Here is a 14,796-nt window from a genome sequence, read left to right as displayed (position 1 = left end):
AGGCGCGTCAGGGTCGGGATGTGCGGCGCGCAAAAAGCTGCTGCTGCGCTACTACTGCTTGAGTTGCGGCGTCGGGGGGTAGCACCACGCTCCAGGGAGGCAAATGGAGGGAGGCAGACAGGGAGCGAGGGATTGAAAAATGTGCAGCGTTGGTGACGCGGGCGCGTCGGGGCGGGAAGCAGGCGCGTGGGCGGGGTGCAAGTCGCGTGCAACGCCAAGTTGGCGAGGATTGGAGATGGCCGCGATGGTTTGCGAGGGACCTGGCGATTTTTTGGGATGCGCGCGCGCTCCTCTGGGCTGCTTGATGATGGGGAGTGGTGAAGACACAACCGACAAGATTCGCCCGTGACGGCTGGTGCGGTTCAGCGACGCTCTGCCACAGTAAATTTCAGCACGGCCCCTGCGCAGGCAGAATCCCGGCAGCAGCCACTCAGAGCCAGCGCTCGTCCGCGCCCGCGCCCGCACGCGCCCCTTCGGCCACCTGTTGAGTGGCGCTCGCCCTAAAAGCCAACAACACGGCCGGCCACCGAGCCTGAGGCCAAAAGGGGCTTAGGAAGTTATGTAAGCCGGCGGCTGGGTTGTGCCTGACCTGCATGTCACAACCACCTCTAGTGATCACGTGAGGTTCCCTCAACCAAGACGCGCTGCTTGGTAGCGCGTCTCGAATAGGCCTTGCAGCCTCCTGGACGCTGTTCCTTGCGAATCGAAGCCTCACGACCTGCCGAAGAGGCGCTCTAAAATATCTACCGCTGCTGCCATGGAGCCGGTCCGGCCCCGTCCAATTACTCACGCAAACCACGCATTTCCCAGTCGATACTCCGTTGCGTACGCCAAGTTGGACGGTATCTATGCCTCGCGTAGCTGTCCCACTGCATCAGTTGCCAGTTTCGCTGTTGCACTTAGGCATTGTATTGTGGCTTCTTACTTGTTACTGTGATGAAGCCTGAATGAAATGGCCTCGTTGGCCGCCTTCATGCTGCTGAGATGCCAGAGCCCTGCATTATACGGCACCGTGGCAGATTATCTCTTCACTTTCTTCTTATCTGGCTCTTCGTCGTCATCACTGAGCTCCGCGTACTGCGTTTGCGGCTGCGTTCTGCTCCAGGCCTTGGTGAACATCGGGTCATTCTGAGCCTTGTCCGCGTATTTGAGCAGCGCCTCGCGAGGGTCCTCGTGCAGCATTCGCGCGAGAGGAATATTCTCGGCTACATGCTTTTCGTCCGGTTGTGATTTCTGAAATGGTGTTTGTTGTGGGACGTGTGGCCGCCTTGGATCCTTGGAGCGCCCTGTGCCCGTAACCCCAGCCTTTCGCGACCCTGCCAGGTTGCCAGGGGTTACAATGGTGTCTCCTGAGATGCCAACAGACTGGTCCATCGTGAACTCTGGGTTGTCGTCGATGTGGCGCTTCTTCGGCGCCCTAGACATGACTTCAACCGCTCCTCGACTCGACAAAGTCGGACTATAGAGGACATGGGTCTCGGCATTGGCGGAACCTGTAATGATCTGGTTGATTTTTGGGTGCCAATTGACAGCTATTAGAGCGGAGCCCGGTGTGATTGGAGTGACATGTTCGGCGCGAAGGTTGCCCGGGTTGAGGATGTGGAGGTGACCCGTCGCTGACCCAGTGATGATACTAGTCGAGTTGGGCGCGTAGCGAATGTTGCTTGTCGGATAGTGGTCGGAAGTTGAATGGTGCGAAACAGTCACCAGCGGTTTGGTGAACTTTCGCGTGTCCCAGAGCTTGATCAGGTCGTCTCCGCCTCTCGTGACAACCATGCGACCGTCAGAGGAAACATCGATGCCGCCAGTCCAAGTCTGAGGCTTATGTGCGTCGCGGATCTCGCCTGCCGGCCTCGAAAATGGGCCGTTGCCGCCGTACAAGATCAATGTTCCGTCTAGGGCGGCCGTGACCAGAACATTGCTTCCTCCTGATGCCGCTCCACCCCAAGCAACGGCAGTCATCTTAGTGCGGCCGGCTGATCCAGCAGCCTTGGACTTAAACACAACGACCTCCTTCTGCGAACGCTTGTTGTTGACATCCCAGACCCGCAGGGTGCTGTCTGTACCAGCTGTGACACAGATGTTCCTATCTGTCGGATGCCACGTGCCTGTGGTTATCTCCGAAATATGACCTTTCGTATTGTGCATATCCCGGAGATACATGTCGCCCTTGACGAACTCGGTCAAGATGTCGCCGTCGCGCGACAAAATCTTGGCTTGCGGATGGGCCGACACGCATAGGAAGACACTGCCAGAGAGCGGGTTGAATTCAACATGGTGAACGGGGTGCGACTCCGATGACGCCGCCGAGCGCTTCGACTCGTACGCATCGACAGTCCTGAACGCGCGCAGCGTTGTCGGCGTCATGGATGCAAAATCATGGAGATTAATGTTGCAGTCGAGCGAGGCAGTAGCTAATCTTCCTCCAGCGGGGTCCAGGGAGACTGTGGTCACTGCCCGAGTTTGCGTTTTCAATACCAGCTCATGCGACACGGGGAACTCCTCGTCGTCGTCGCCGCCATCAGAAGAATCGGAATCATCGCTCGAGCTCGAGCCTAATTTGGCGCCGGACTCGTTTATTTGGATTCCACTGCCTTGGGTCGCCGCCTGGGAAGCTGGTCCTTCGTCCACAACGCGCTTGCTGCGGTCAATTTGGGCGGCAATATTGGCTTCTCTAGTTTGCTTCCCAAAGGCGGTGGGCAGGAACGCCCTCATGGGATCGTCGGCGGACAGTTCGGGGACCTCGATCTCGAAATCGTCGTCGCTCGCCATTGTGGGAAGACCGAGCGTGGCGAGCGGGGGGGGTCGAGAGGAGGGAGCAAGGAGGGAAGTGGACGGAATGGTGGAGGAGGGGTGAAGAGAAAAAGTTATTGGCACTTGTAACTCTTGGATATTACTGCTCGCGGGCTGTAGCCAGGAAGGTTCCGGTGACTAAGCTCTGCCGTCGACCGCGAACAACGGAACCTAATTGACGTTTCGCTCGCCCACACACCGTAAACTTACGCTGAGCGCCCTGTCTCGCTGGTGGCGCACCAGTGGTTTGCATCCAAATTTCTCTGCTGTCTCTAGGTCCAGATCGCTACGCACCTGGTAAGGGGGACCGACACGGAGAAACATTTACGGGATCATGTTTCAACGCCCCTTTTGTGATGGCCCCTAGACAGAACTATGATGGGAGGCTGCTCACGCAGAGGACGATGTTGGTGCTTGTGCCCATGATCATTGTGACAAAGAACGTGTGGCAGCGAGCCCATGGGGTCTGGACGAGGCACTGTGGCGCGCGGGTGATGGACGCAAACAATCACAACCCGATGGAGGATGGCAAGCCGCAGCGAAGACAGCGAGTGCCACCTCCTTGTGCAACTATCTCGGGGCATTGGTTGCCTCATGAACAAGCGCGTGGCATAGACGCGAGTATGTACAAAGCAATAGCGTTGATAAAGTAAGGCGTGCGTAAGTTGAGCACCGTGTCTAGGCCCTCTAGGGTATGATATCGATGAGAGGAATGGCAGCAATGGTTCCTGATGCCGCGACTCAAAGGTGCTTCAAATCCGTAGTTGCCCTTCTATATGATACTTGGAGGTTCTGCACACAAATTCAGAAAGTGGTTATCAAGTTGCGTTCTGTCGTGCCTCTTTTTCAAGCGAGCTTTGTCCTGCCGAGCTTTCACCTCCCAACGAGCGGGCAAGTTTGTATACTGTAGTTGCGCACATTATTAGTCATTCGCCTGGGGACCGCTCTGCCACCCACCATGACCTGCAGCACTGCACTAGCGCCCGTCGTATTATAACATGACGATTCCCTCCATCTACCACCACGCAGCATCAGGAACAGAAATGTCGCCAGATCCTTCAATAGACCCCGAAGATGATACTTATGTATCCGAGGCCGACTCCGACTTCGCTCCGGATGAGGCTCAGGATGCCGGCTCGGAGCAGTCGGAGAGCGAAGACGACTCCCTCGAACCGACAGCCACAAAACGGAGCGCGACAAGTCGCGGCGATGCGCAAGGCGACGGCTGTGACAACTCTGGCGATGAGGCGATCATTTCAAAAGGCCGCAAACGCCAAAAGCGAGCCAAGAACAAGGGCGAGATCTTCGACGACGAAGCGGGCGGTGACGGAGGCTTGGTCAAGACCAGAAGGCAACGCGCCGAAGAGTACGAGCTGATCTCGCCTTTCATCTAGCGCTTTTGAGGTGTCATGGGCTAACAACCACCAAGGAAAGAAGAACGCAGATACGCGGCGGCCCAAGGGCCCGTTACCATTGACGTCGATGCTGTATGGCAACAAATGATGTCGGGCAAGACCGTTCAGTCTGCCACCACGACAGCTAGCCAACCAGACGACTCGAAAGCGGGGGTCAACGGGACTGCTGGTGATGACCAAATTGCCCAGCCCGATGGAGATTCATCAGATACGATTCGAATCAAGCGAACGTACAACTTCGCTGGACGCGTCCATGCGGAAGAAAAAGTGGTCGCCCGCGACTCCGCCGAAGCAAAGCTCTACCTCGCCTCCCAAAGCCAAGATGGCCCACCGCTCGACGTTTCGCCCACCAAGCGCGCGACGAAGAAGGCCTTCCGATCAGCGTTCGAACCGATTGTCGACGCCGGTCTCGGGCGCACCGATCTGAATCTCGGCGTTACGGCCCGACTCCAGGCCGCCAAGGAGGCGCAGGCGAAGAAGCTCAATACCGTGGAGAAGAGTCGCATGGACTGGGCAGGGTTCGTCGATAAGGAGGGAATTCAGGACGAGCTGGAGCTAGCCAGCAAGTCAAAGGGGTCGTACGGCGCGCGGGAGGCATTCCTAGCGCGTAGCGAGGCGAGGAGAGAGGACGAGGCGCGGAGAGCGAGGATGGCAACAAGGGCGTGATGAGGCTGCATTGTAGTTTATGAGCGTTACGAATGATACCATGGACAGCCGGAATACGGCGATTTTGTAAATTCAGATATCACGAGCGGAAGCTAATGTGTTTTCGCGGACGAGATTATGGTCAATCGGCCACTGTTGAGTTTGCCGTCTTCGTATGAGCAGAGCGGTGTGGCCATGTCTGCAACAATTTTTGCGACAAAATGTAACGTGCGGCTCCAACGACATGCAAAGATCCCCAAGTTACTCGACCGTATGCTGCAGTCGCCGCGTACGATATACTTCAGATGGATGCTTTGTCGCATTGGCGAGGCCCCATCCATGTAGCTTTGTACATGCGCAGTGGGACCAGGTATGCGACCCTGCATCCCGCCCCAGAAAAAAAGATAACCTCCCGCCATTGTCTCCCACTCACAACGGAACTTTTCTTCATCAACCTCACCGAGAGTCGAGCCCTCCCATGATGACGGTCCTCGGCAAGCGCAAGGCCCCCGAGCCTTCAATCTCACAAGAGGATGCTAGCGAAATATTCAGACGGCATTTCGAGTCGCGCTTTGCCCCCATCGAGGCCGACCAGCCACCGCCGGCTGCCGACGATGGAGACGATGGAGACGACGAGGTGGTCGACAACGACAGCGGCAGCAGCGATGGCGAGGCAGGTCAACGGCGGCCACGGCACGACGCAAAAAGCGACGGCGAGGACGAGTCTGAATGGGGCGGTCTATCGGATGACGAGATTTCGGACGATGAAGCCGGTACAGTGCTAAGTTCTGCATATGCTGGGAACATGCAAGGACTGACGGGTTTGCAGACGCACCGACGGTTGAGGTGGTAGATTACTCGAGTTCGCAAACGCCAAAAGCGAACACCATGTCAAAACGCGAACTCAAGGCTTTCATGGTATTGACACCCGCCTCTTGATTCCCTTCCCCTGGCCGTCTCACTTACCGACTATCTCTTTCCAGTCCTCCCGACCGCCCGACCAGTCCCTCCGATCCCAGCTTCAATCCGCCCAGCCATCCACAACCTCGTCCTCTTCCGATCCTCTGCCCGAAGACGCCCCCTCCCTCCTCGCCCAGGATCTCGAGCTCCGCCGCCTCCTCGCCGAGTCTCACCTCCTCTCTCGCAACACCCGACCCCTGACCTCCCTCTCCGCCAACGCCGTCGAGCCCAAGGCCTTCGCCGCGGGCCGCACCCGCCAGCGTGCCACCGACATGCGCATCCAGGCCCTAGGCTCCGCCTTGTCCATTCACAAACAAGAGAAGATGCCCATGAAGATGCGCAAGGGCATGGTCGCCGCCGCCGACACCCGAGAGGCCAAGCGCAGGCGCGAGGCCAGGGAGAACGGCGTCATCCTCGAGAGGGATACTTCCGGCAAGGGCAAAAGCAGGAGGAGAGACCGTGGGAGAGACCTAGCCGTAGACCGGCCAGGCATGGGGACTTTCAAGGGCGCAGAGCTGAGATTGAGCGAGCATGATGTCAAGAGGATCGAGGGCGGGAGGGACACGTTTGGCAGAAGATCAAAGAGGTGACTGTGGTGATGTTATGGCTCCAGGCCTGTTCGTGCGCTCACGAGGCGAGTTTTACGACGTAATGAGCGTCATCCTCATGCTGCACACCAATACGAACGCACCAGATGATGGCTGGGCAAAGATATCAACATATGGGATATATTGGTTCTTCATTACCCGTTGATCCATCGAACTATAGTATCAAGATTCACACTTAATGATCCTGTCCGTCATCTCCTCGAGTTAAAGCAGGTAGATGTACAAAATGCGCTATTCGCACCTCACGCCAGCAACGGATCACCCACCCGGCGGCTTTCCTAGCATATATTGACGCTCCGCAGCTCACCATCCGGGCATGTATCTATACGGCTCCTCCCAGACTTTTTGCTGCGGGGCGGACGCTTCCCTACGACTAAATGACGCGGAAGGTGAAAATGAAAAATGTAGGACATAGTGGAAAGCAGTGACAAGTGGTACTGCAGGCGCCTGATCTCCGTAGATAGATGCTGCGCGGACAAATAAAGAGCTGTAAGGTAACCAAAAGAAACTGATTCATGGCAAATTCAAATCTTGTCACATCATGCCGTTGATCGTGGCCGGCTGGCTGATAGTCATAGGCATGCTGAGCGTTTGCAGGCTGTTGAACGTCTGCCCCATGGTCGTTTGCGAACGTCCACTATTCGAGGCACTGGCGTCGGTGGCGGCAGCATGTGCGGCTGAATTGAGGGAGCCAGGAGCATACGCCATTTCTGACGTGGGCGACGCTTCCTCGAGAGAGCCAAGCTGATCTTCACCAGACAGCTCCTCTTCCTCCTCAGCCGACATATTGAACGAGCCGTCTCCGCCGTCCTCTCGGCTGTGGGTACGCTTGTGCCTGTGGAGAGCAATGAGTCAGCACGGTCTGCCGGATGTAGAAGGCATCTGTCCAAACGCTTTTGGATGCTGTGGCGGGTTAAAAGGCGGTGGTGGTACAGCCAAAGGGGATGGCAGGGGAATAAGACGTTTAGAAGAAAAGGGAGCATACTGTGCAAGATTGTCCGATCTGGAGAATGCTTTGCTACAATGAGGGCAGATGTAGGGCTTTTCTTGTGTGTGTGTTCTCACGTGTCTGTGGATTCAGTCAGATTTTGACACCGTAGGTGCATAATGTTGACAAAAGAGAAATAGCATTGATTCGTACCGCTTCAGATGCTCGAGACGCTTGAACAGGCGTCCGCACGTGGGAATCGGACAGGAGTGAGACTTGTGCGGGTACGGGCCAAGCTCCATGACGGTCGCCGAGCGGGCACGGCGGACCACGCCGTTGGGCCCGGAGAGACTGCGGCGGTGGTCCTTGAAGGAGCCGTCGCCGCCATAGTCCTCAGTAGGGACTTGAGCATACTCCTGCTGCATAGCCATGGGGTGCAGGGCGGGACTGCCATCGACGGTGGACAGGGGCGTACCATGGCGGGACATGTCCACAACGTCCTTGTGGTGATGGCTTGCCATGGAAGCACCCGAGGCACTGTATGACAGGCCAGGAGGCGAGTTGTTGGCCGACTCTTCACCTTCAGCGACCGGGCCAACTGAGGCGGAGACGGACCTCCTGAGGTCAGACGGGCGGTGAGCGGCAGTGGGATGCGAGACTGGAGGTGCAGCCATGGCCGACATTGACGGCGGGATGGATGAGCGCCGTCTCCTTTGCTTGTATGTTGGTGAGCCTTCAATCACCGAGTAGACGTTGTTTGAGCCGTATGGTCGGCTGAACTGGGACCCGGCCAAATTGGAAGGAGGAAGCTGGACCATGCCGTTCAGCCCGTTCATGTTCGACATGTGATCAGGAATGGCAGAGTACAAGCCCGTCTCTTCATTGGCGATGTAGGCGGGCTCACCAGCCATGCCGAGAGCCTGCTGGGGTGGCGTGATGGGCTCGAAGGAGATGCCTCGATTGCTGTAGTCTTCGTATTGAGACGACACAAACGAAGGGGCAGGGGAGTACTCCAAGCCGTAAGCCGGCATCGAGGCGTGACGCTGGTGGCCATGTGTGATTGGCACGCCATTCTGGTTGTACTGGACACGTGTGAAGTCGGGATCCCTCTTTACGGGCTGGACTTGCTGGGGCACAGCGGCCGTCATGGGCATCGAATCATAGGGGACCATCGCGTCCATGCCCTCGGCTAAAGGGGCCATCGACTGCGGCATCATGCTAGGAGGCGGCATCGAATCCATGGCTCGCATGACCGGCGACGTGGATTGGCTCTGAGAAAAAGACGCCTGCTGAGCGTTGAAAGAGGACGAGTTTGCTTGTTGCGTTTTCGTGAGCTGCTCATAGAGCGACTGGGACGAGTCGTACTGGAACGACAAGGCGGGCTCGCTCACGGCAACCGTCGTAGCCTCCTGACCCATCTTCTCACGCTTCAGGTCTCGCTCAAGCGCGTCCAAGAACAAACGGTCATGCGGGACGCTGTACCAGTAAAAGACCTTTTGCTTCTTCTGTGTGCGAATGCAGTTGTTCTTGTAGAGGAAGTCGAGGAAGGCGCTCTTGGGTTCCTCCAGAGAGGCGTCGGTTCCTGACTTGAGGTTTCGCAGGTCCGAGAAGATGCCCTCCTCGAACTTTTTGGAGTTCTTGACAGGGCGGCCGAAGGCCTGAAATCTGAAGGACAGGCACCGCACGATGTCAGTGCCGGAAATGTGAAAGAGATTATTCCACAGGACGCAGGAGACGTATTCGCCAGTGGGGAGGAGGAACCGCCGGATGTACTGATCGGGTTGCCAGTCGACGGGGGCAGAAATGAGGAAGTATTTGAGATTGTCGACCTGTTGCAGGGCGACCTGAGCATCGTGCGGCAATGCCTGCTGCGCTTCGGTGCTCAGCATAAACGTTTCGGGCTTCTGAGGAGCCATGGTCGCGTGTTGCGAATACATGGCGGGCGTCGTCCTCCGGCGGAGGCTGGAGCGGAGGCGTGGCCCCGGAAGTAGGGTGGGCGTACGGCGGCCGTCGGTGGGCTCGGACGGGACCTAGGAGAGGGGCCTGTAAAGGTTCACCGCTGATGAGGGGCCGCGGCGGTTCGTGCCGACTGTTCGCGGTGAAAGGAGGACGGTGGTGGTGGTGACAAGGCGCTGCCTCAGGTGCTGCAAAGGTGTGGTGAAGAACGCGTCTGCAACGGCCGACGACGGAGGTGCGAAAAAATGTTCGAGGCCAGCCCGGAGTTACGGAATTGTCGCACACGGCAATGATAAGGCCCAACAACTGCGTCTAGCGAGTGGTGGGAGAGATCGAGTCGGAACGTGGTGTTGGCCGTCGAGGCGCAGCAGGCTCGACACAGGCGGATGAGGCTGGCGAGGGGGCCGACGCAGCGAGCTTCGCGCGCTTTTAGAAAGATCCACGGGATCCGAGACGAATTAAACGAGCCAAAGAAAAATTGAAAGAGCAATGACGCGAGCGTGGCCAAGAAGCCCGACGAGTTTCGCAGCCCAGTCACACACAGAACAGCCAGCTGAGTTGGGTTGAAGGGGCGGGCGGGAGGTCGAGCGAGCAAGGCGAGGCCGGAGGCTGGGACGCGGCGCGAGACGACGTCGTGGCACGCGAAGGGAAAGAGAAAGGAAACAAGCACCAGATGGCGTGCGGCTCCGAAGGGGAGGAAACGGGGGCCGGAGGGGGTTGGGAGGAAGAGAAATAAGAAGAGATTTCAAAATCACAACGGAACAATGGGCGGCTCGGGGGGCTGCTGGGGTTTAATGAGGGCTGCAGTCGTGGCGCTGGGGGAGAGCGGGAACGAGCGCCTGAGCCCGGAGGAGGGGGAGGTTCGGGTTGGGCGAGACCTGAGCGCGCTCGCCGCATCGGCATCAGCAGCCCCAGCAGCAGCAGCAGCCATCTCAGGGGACGGGCGGGAGGGAGGGAGGGAGTGGAGGGACAGGCAGTGGATAAGGTGAGGTAGGTAGGCTAGTACCTAGGTACTAAAGGTAGCCCGTTGATGGAGGCCGATGGACAGCCTGCAAGCGAGGAGTCCAGCCAGGCGTCGAGCCACCAGGTATGTACCTCCCTTCCCCTCCCGTCTGTCCAGGTACGAGGCGCCTCGTCCAACCCTGCCAGTCCATGGTTGCTGGACGCTCGCTCGCTCCCCGTCTATTGGCACCACCCTCATCAGGCGACGACTCAGCGCCGCTCCATCCCACACCGTCACGGTCGCAAACGCGGCGGGCATCCATGGATCTCTGGGCCGTCTTTGTCCAGGAGCCTTGTTCTCCTCGTCCTCGTCTTCCTCGTCCACGTCCGCTCGACCGGCCCGGCCCAGACCCCGTGGTTGAAAATGCCGCTGCCCGTCCTCGCCCCAACGACCCAGTCTGTTGTCGTTCCTCCGTCGTCGTCGTCGTCGTCGTCGCTGCAAACCCACGCACAGGTGCTTTCCAACGCATGCAAAGCATTCGGACCTCATCAATCCACCTCTGTGCTGGTACCTGACCGTACCTGACGCTATTTCTGCCAGCTTGGTCCACTCGCCGGTCCCATCGTTCAATCGCTCTGCGTCCTCACGGCAGGTGGGCGGAACCACGACTCGCTGCGTACCTCCTCATCGACGCTCCGCGTCCCCTTGGCCAGGGATGCCCCTTGGGTGGAGTGGGGATCTTGAGCGCGAGCAAGGTAATGGTGGTGGGTCGGTCGTCTCAATGCCTTCTCGACTTGTTCTGCCGCCATCCGGCCCTGGATCGTGGGTCAGCAGGCTGGCGGCGGTGGCTCGCCAGCGTTCAAGCGGCCGCAATGGCGGCGCCGCAGCACTGGTCCTCGTCGTCCATGCCACAGCCACCAAACCAACTTTTGCTTCTCGTCCTCGACTGCGCTCGTTGCTGCGCTCCACGTCCTGCCACCTACCTGTGCGCTGCGCCACGGACCCCGCGACGATGACTGCGACAGCGACGATAGCCGTCTGTGGGACAGCATCGGCCGCTGGCTGAGCACAGACGATGGTGCAGGCGCACAGAGGCTCGCGAGTCGCATTACGTACCTGGCCACAAATCATCACCACCCTGAGCTTTTTGGATAGCGTCTGCCAACCGCAACGGCGAAGAAGAGGCTATCGACGCTCGTTCCCCCTTGCCCCCTCGGCTAGCCGCACGCCCCTGGCCTGTGGCATCGGAGCAGACTGACTGACTGGGCAAGGCCCAGCTCCTCGCGACGACGCGACAACACCGTGAGGGTTTTCACCATCCATATCCATAAGCCCTTAGCCTTGGTCTGCGCTCGTGCCTGTGCCTGTGCCTGTGTGCCTACGCCGCAGCCTCATCGTCTCCCCATCACCACACTGCAGTTGTGGTGCTCACCCGTCTCCATTCAGCCTCCAGTCGGGCGCTGCGAGATGCATGACAGCTGCGAAAGCCTTGGACACATGGCGGTTGTTGAGACGGCGACACAGCCAATCTCCTCGAGCCATGTCCCTGTGCACTTGCTGCAACCCAGGCCCGGCGAGGAGACGACTGGTCAAGAGAGAGGCCGGCTGGGCCTGTTGGTGACCCAAGCGTGGGTCGCTGGCGCACCACGGCTGCGTGTGGCCTGCACCCAGCACTCACAGGCGTCGATGAGACAAGAATAAACTGTTGTGCAGGACCCCGGTCCCGTGTGCACACAGCTTGATTCACCCATCCACAGCCACCCAGCCATGCTGCCTGCGAGTCCACGCCGGATGCCCGACGACCTGGGAGGGGCGCGGCCGAGCCCACGTCTCCGGCGGCGCCCGTGCTCGCGCGCCATCATCCGCCAACAACAAGCGGCCGCCGCGACTGGTTGTCGGATGCTCTTTTGATTACAACGAGAGACACGGGCACTACTTTTGGGCCAACGCTGCCAACAAGGCGCCGCCAAATGTCACTTCGCGCATGTCCTCCAGGAGAAGGGAGTCTGTCGGGGTGTGCGTGCTCCGGGTGAAAGCATCCGACTGCTCCAACATTGACATGATGACCTGACCTGGGCTACTTGCTACGTAGGTACTATGCGCTGACTGACCCACGAGCTGTTCACGGCATATTGATAAGTCATGTTCTCCTTCCGAGCCCAAATTAAATGACGCCGGCACCACGCTCCGCCCGCCCACAAATATGTACTTTGTATGGCTCTTGTAAGTTAAGTTGCCAGGTACGTACTACGTACCTTAGTCGTAGTAGTAGTTGTTGTCCAGCAGCACCCCTCGCCAAATCGACCTCATGTCCCGACAGACCAGCCAGTCTGTGCCGGCTTCTGCTCAGACCACATCATTCCCCGCCCGACTCAGAGGAGAGAGAATGCGCCCCATCCCGGTTGTCCATGGCTGGAGAGACGGAAGGGGCGCGAAAGGCGGAAGCATGCATTAGGATTTCGTCCTTGGAATGCATCCATGGTTGTGCCTTTCCGTTCCTTCCTTCCTCACCAACGTGCGTGCCGCTCGCGGGCGTCTGTTCGTACGAGGCAAGCGCCAGTGACACGCATGGAGGGCCGACCCTGCGCGTCCACCTGTTGCTGCTCGCTCTCCCCGGCGTCACTTTCGCTATATGTATGTTTCCCGTCTTCCGCTTCGCGACACCATGAATTTCTTTGCCAGGAAACCCGTACACCCGCACCCGCTCTCTCTCTCTCTCTCTGGCAGCCCCCACCACTTCGTACGTACCTCGCAGTCGGATGCGGCGCCTGGCCGTGCGACCTTTGCCCGTCCCGTGCTGCTGCCGTTTCCAGGACCCAACGGCACGACAAAATGACTCCACCCCTCTCTATCTTCTCCCTCATTTTCTCTCTCGATGCTTTTTTTACCACGCGTCGAAAGACGGGGCTGTGGGAACGCCCAAGCCAATCCAGTGCTCGGTGGATGAGTGGCTCGACTTGCTCCATGCCAGATGCAGACATCCCGGCGTGTCTGGGACTTGAAGGAGGGACTTCCATAGGTGAAACAAGCCTGCTGCAATGCTTCAGATTCGTTTTCTTGTGCCAGAGTCGCGGCGCTAACAACACTCGCTCTCCCACTGGTCGCCTCGGCGTTCTGCACCCCTCCATCCCCACGCGCCAATGCACGAGGTCTTGTGAGGATGGGGGAGACTGCCATGCCATGCATCTCCCGGCGGCCACCCAAGGCTTGGCCGGTAAGTGTGGGCGGAGGATGCGCCAAGTTCGCTTTTCAGAAGCCGCAGTCGAGCCGATCGTCCGTGTACCACGCATCGCCGTTCTGTGCTGCTCGCAATACCAACAATATTTCCTCAGCCACCGGAGGGGGTCACGAGTCCATACCCGCATGCACCACCTCGAACATAGCTTAGAGACTGCAACTTTTCGTGCCATCGATGCCATCGCTGCTGCTGTCCGGGCACCGTCGCGCATTAGCTACGACGCCCCACCAGGCTCTCAGCTGTTTGTCTGCGCTCACCTCTTGCTGTCAACGAAAAGATAGAAAGAAGTTACTACGACTGCTTCGTAATCGGCTCGCACATACAACCACCGCTTCGGGGTCGTAGGGTAGGTGGCGGGTCGTGCAAGCCTTGTAGGCCCACAACACGGGACATGGAATCGCGTTCCTGTGCGCCGTGACGAGTCGGTTGCCTCGATCGATGGTCGTGGACACGACAAAAAGGGCTTTCTGAAACAGCACGAACTTGTGCATGATCGTCCCGCCCGTTCGGTCAATTTGGGTACTATCCCGCATACTACTAACTAGCACCTCGGTGTGTTTGCGGGACAGAAGTACGCAAGGGACGGCTTCGGTCGACGGCTGTCTTGCACAACGGGTTCCAACCGCCGTCTCCATTTCTCACCGTCGACGGGATCTTCAGGCCCCGGCGCCGGGGTTAGCGTCCGAAAGGAACGGCGCGCACAGTCGAAGCAGCCGCAACGGCTCGCGGTGAGACCGTCTGCACGACCCCTCGCAATTTAAAAAGCGCCCCTCATACCACGCCAGGACACGACTGAGCGTCTTGTTAGCCGGCGGCACGGATCCGAGGCCGCGATCCATGAGATGCGATGCGATGCGATGCGATGCGATGTGATGCGATTGCGAGAGGCGCGCTCACAGGGCGGGCAGATGCCGACGAGACCGTGCTTGGACAAGGCGACATGGCTATAATCCCCGCAGCAAACGAGGCGCGACTCTCGATCGTGCGTGCGTGCGGTGCCGTGTGCGCGATGGCATGAATGCGCGACACTGGCGAGTCTGCGGGAAGCAGCCTGCCTGGGGGACCCAGGCTGATACAAACCAATCACAAGCCGACGGCCGTGTTTCAGCAGTTCACTTGGGCCCAAAATTAGGCTAAGCTTAAGCTGAGGGAGCCAATCACAGGTCTGAAGAGCTCCCCTGCAAGCGACGACAAGTCATCTCGGCGCCATTGGCAACCGTCGACCCCTGGCCATTGGGCCTCGGGCCCTCCTCGTCCGTCGCTCTGTTCTCTTTCTCGGCCGGCCGGCGGTTATTCTTGGGCATGTCCAT

General features: G+C 58.7%; 4 protein-coding genes across 4 annotated transcripts; 2 read left to right on the top strand and 2 right to left on the bottom strand.

Annotated features, from left to right (window-relative positions):
* Positions 1 to 1,020: 1,020 nt before the first annotated feature.
* Positions 1,021 to 2,772, bottom strand: JDV02_000865 (uncharacterized protein; the record flags this gene model as incomplete). Its single annotated transcript, XM_047981734.1, has 1 exon — positions 1,021 to 2,772. The coding sequence occupies one exon, from the start codon at positions 2,770 to 2,772 to the stop codon at positions 1,021 to 1,023; it is 1,752 nt and encodes a 583-aa protein (XP_047837694.1).
* Positions 2,773 to 3,809: 1,037 nt separating this feature from the next.
* Positions 3,810 to 4,957, top strand: SWC5 (swr complex subunit). The gene is made up of 2 exons (XM_047981733.1): positions 3,810 to 4,159; positions 4,223 to 4,957. The coding sequence occupies exons 1-2, from the start codon at positions 3,837 to 3,839 to the stop codon at positions 4,872 to 4,874; spliced, it is 975 nt and encodes a 324-aa protein (XP_047837693.1). The 5' UTR covers positions 3,810 to 3,836; the 3' UTR covers positions 4,875 to 4,957.
* A 318-nt stretch (positions 4,958 to 5,275) lies between these two features.
* On the top strand, positions 5,276 to 6,727 carry FAF1 (pre-rRNA processing and 40S ribosomal subunit assembly). The gene is made up of 3 exons (XM_047981732.1): positions 5,276 to 5,626; positions 5,683 to 5,771; positions 5,837 to 6,727. Exons 1-3 carry the CDS (start codon positions 5,332 to 5,334, stop codon positions 6,401 to 6,403), a joined length of 951 nt encoding a protein of 316 aa, XP_047837692.1. The 5' UTR covers positions 5,276 to 5,331; the 3' UTR covers positions 6,404 to 6,727.
* Positions 6,537 to 10,253, bottom strand: MST12 (Transcription factor mst12). Its single transcript, XM_047981731.1, has 3 exons — positions 7,563 to 10,253; positions 7,407 to 7,490; positions 6,537 to 7,256 (listed from the first exon to the last, which is right to left on the bottom strand). The coding sequence occupies exons 1-3, from the start codon at positions 9,284 to 9,286 to the stop codon at positions 6,956 to 6,958; spliced, it is 2,109 nt and encodes a 702-aa protein (XP_047837691.1). The 5' UTR covers positions 9,287 to 10,253; the 3' UTR covers positions 6,537 to 6,955.
* Between the last annotated feature and the right edge of the window lie 4,543 nt (positions 10,254 to 14,796).

This window comes from Purpureocillium takamizusanense, chromosome 1 (assembly GCF_022605165.1).
Source record: "Purpureocillium takamizusanense chromosome 1, complete sequence".
NCBI lineage: Eukaryota > Fungi > Ascomycota > Sordariomycetes > Hypocreales > Ophiocordycipitaceae > Purpureocillium > Purpureocillium takamizusanense.
The sequence above is the reverse complement of the archived record's forward strand: the minus strand, read 5'-3'. Positions and strand labels throughout refer to the sequence as shown.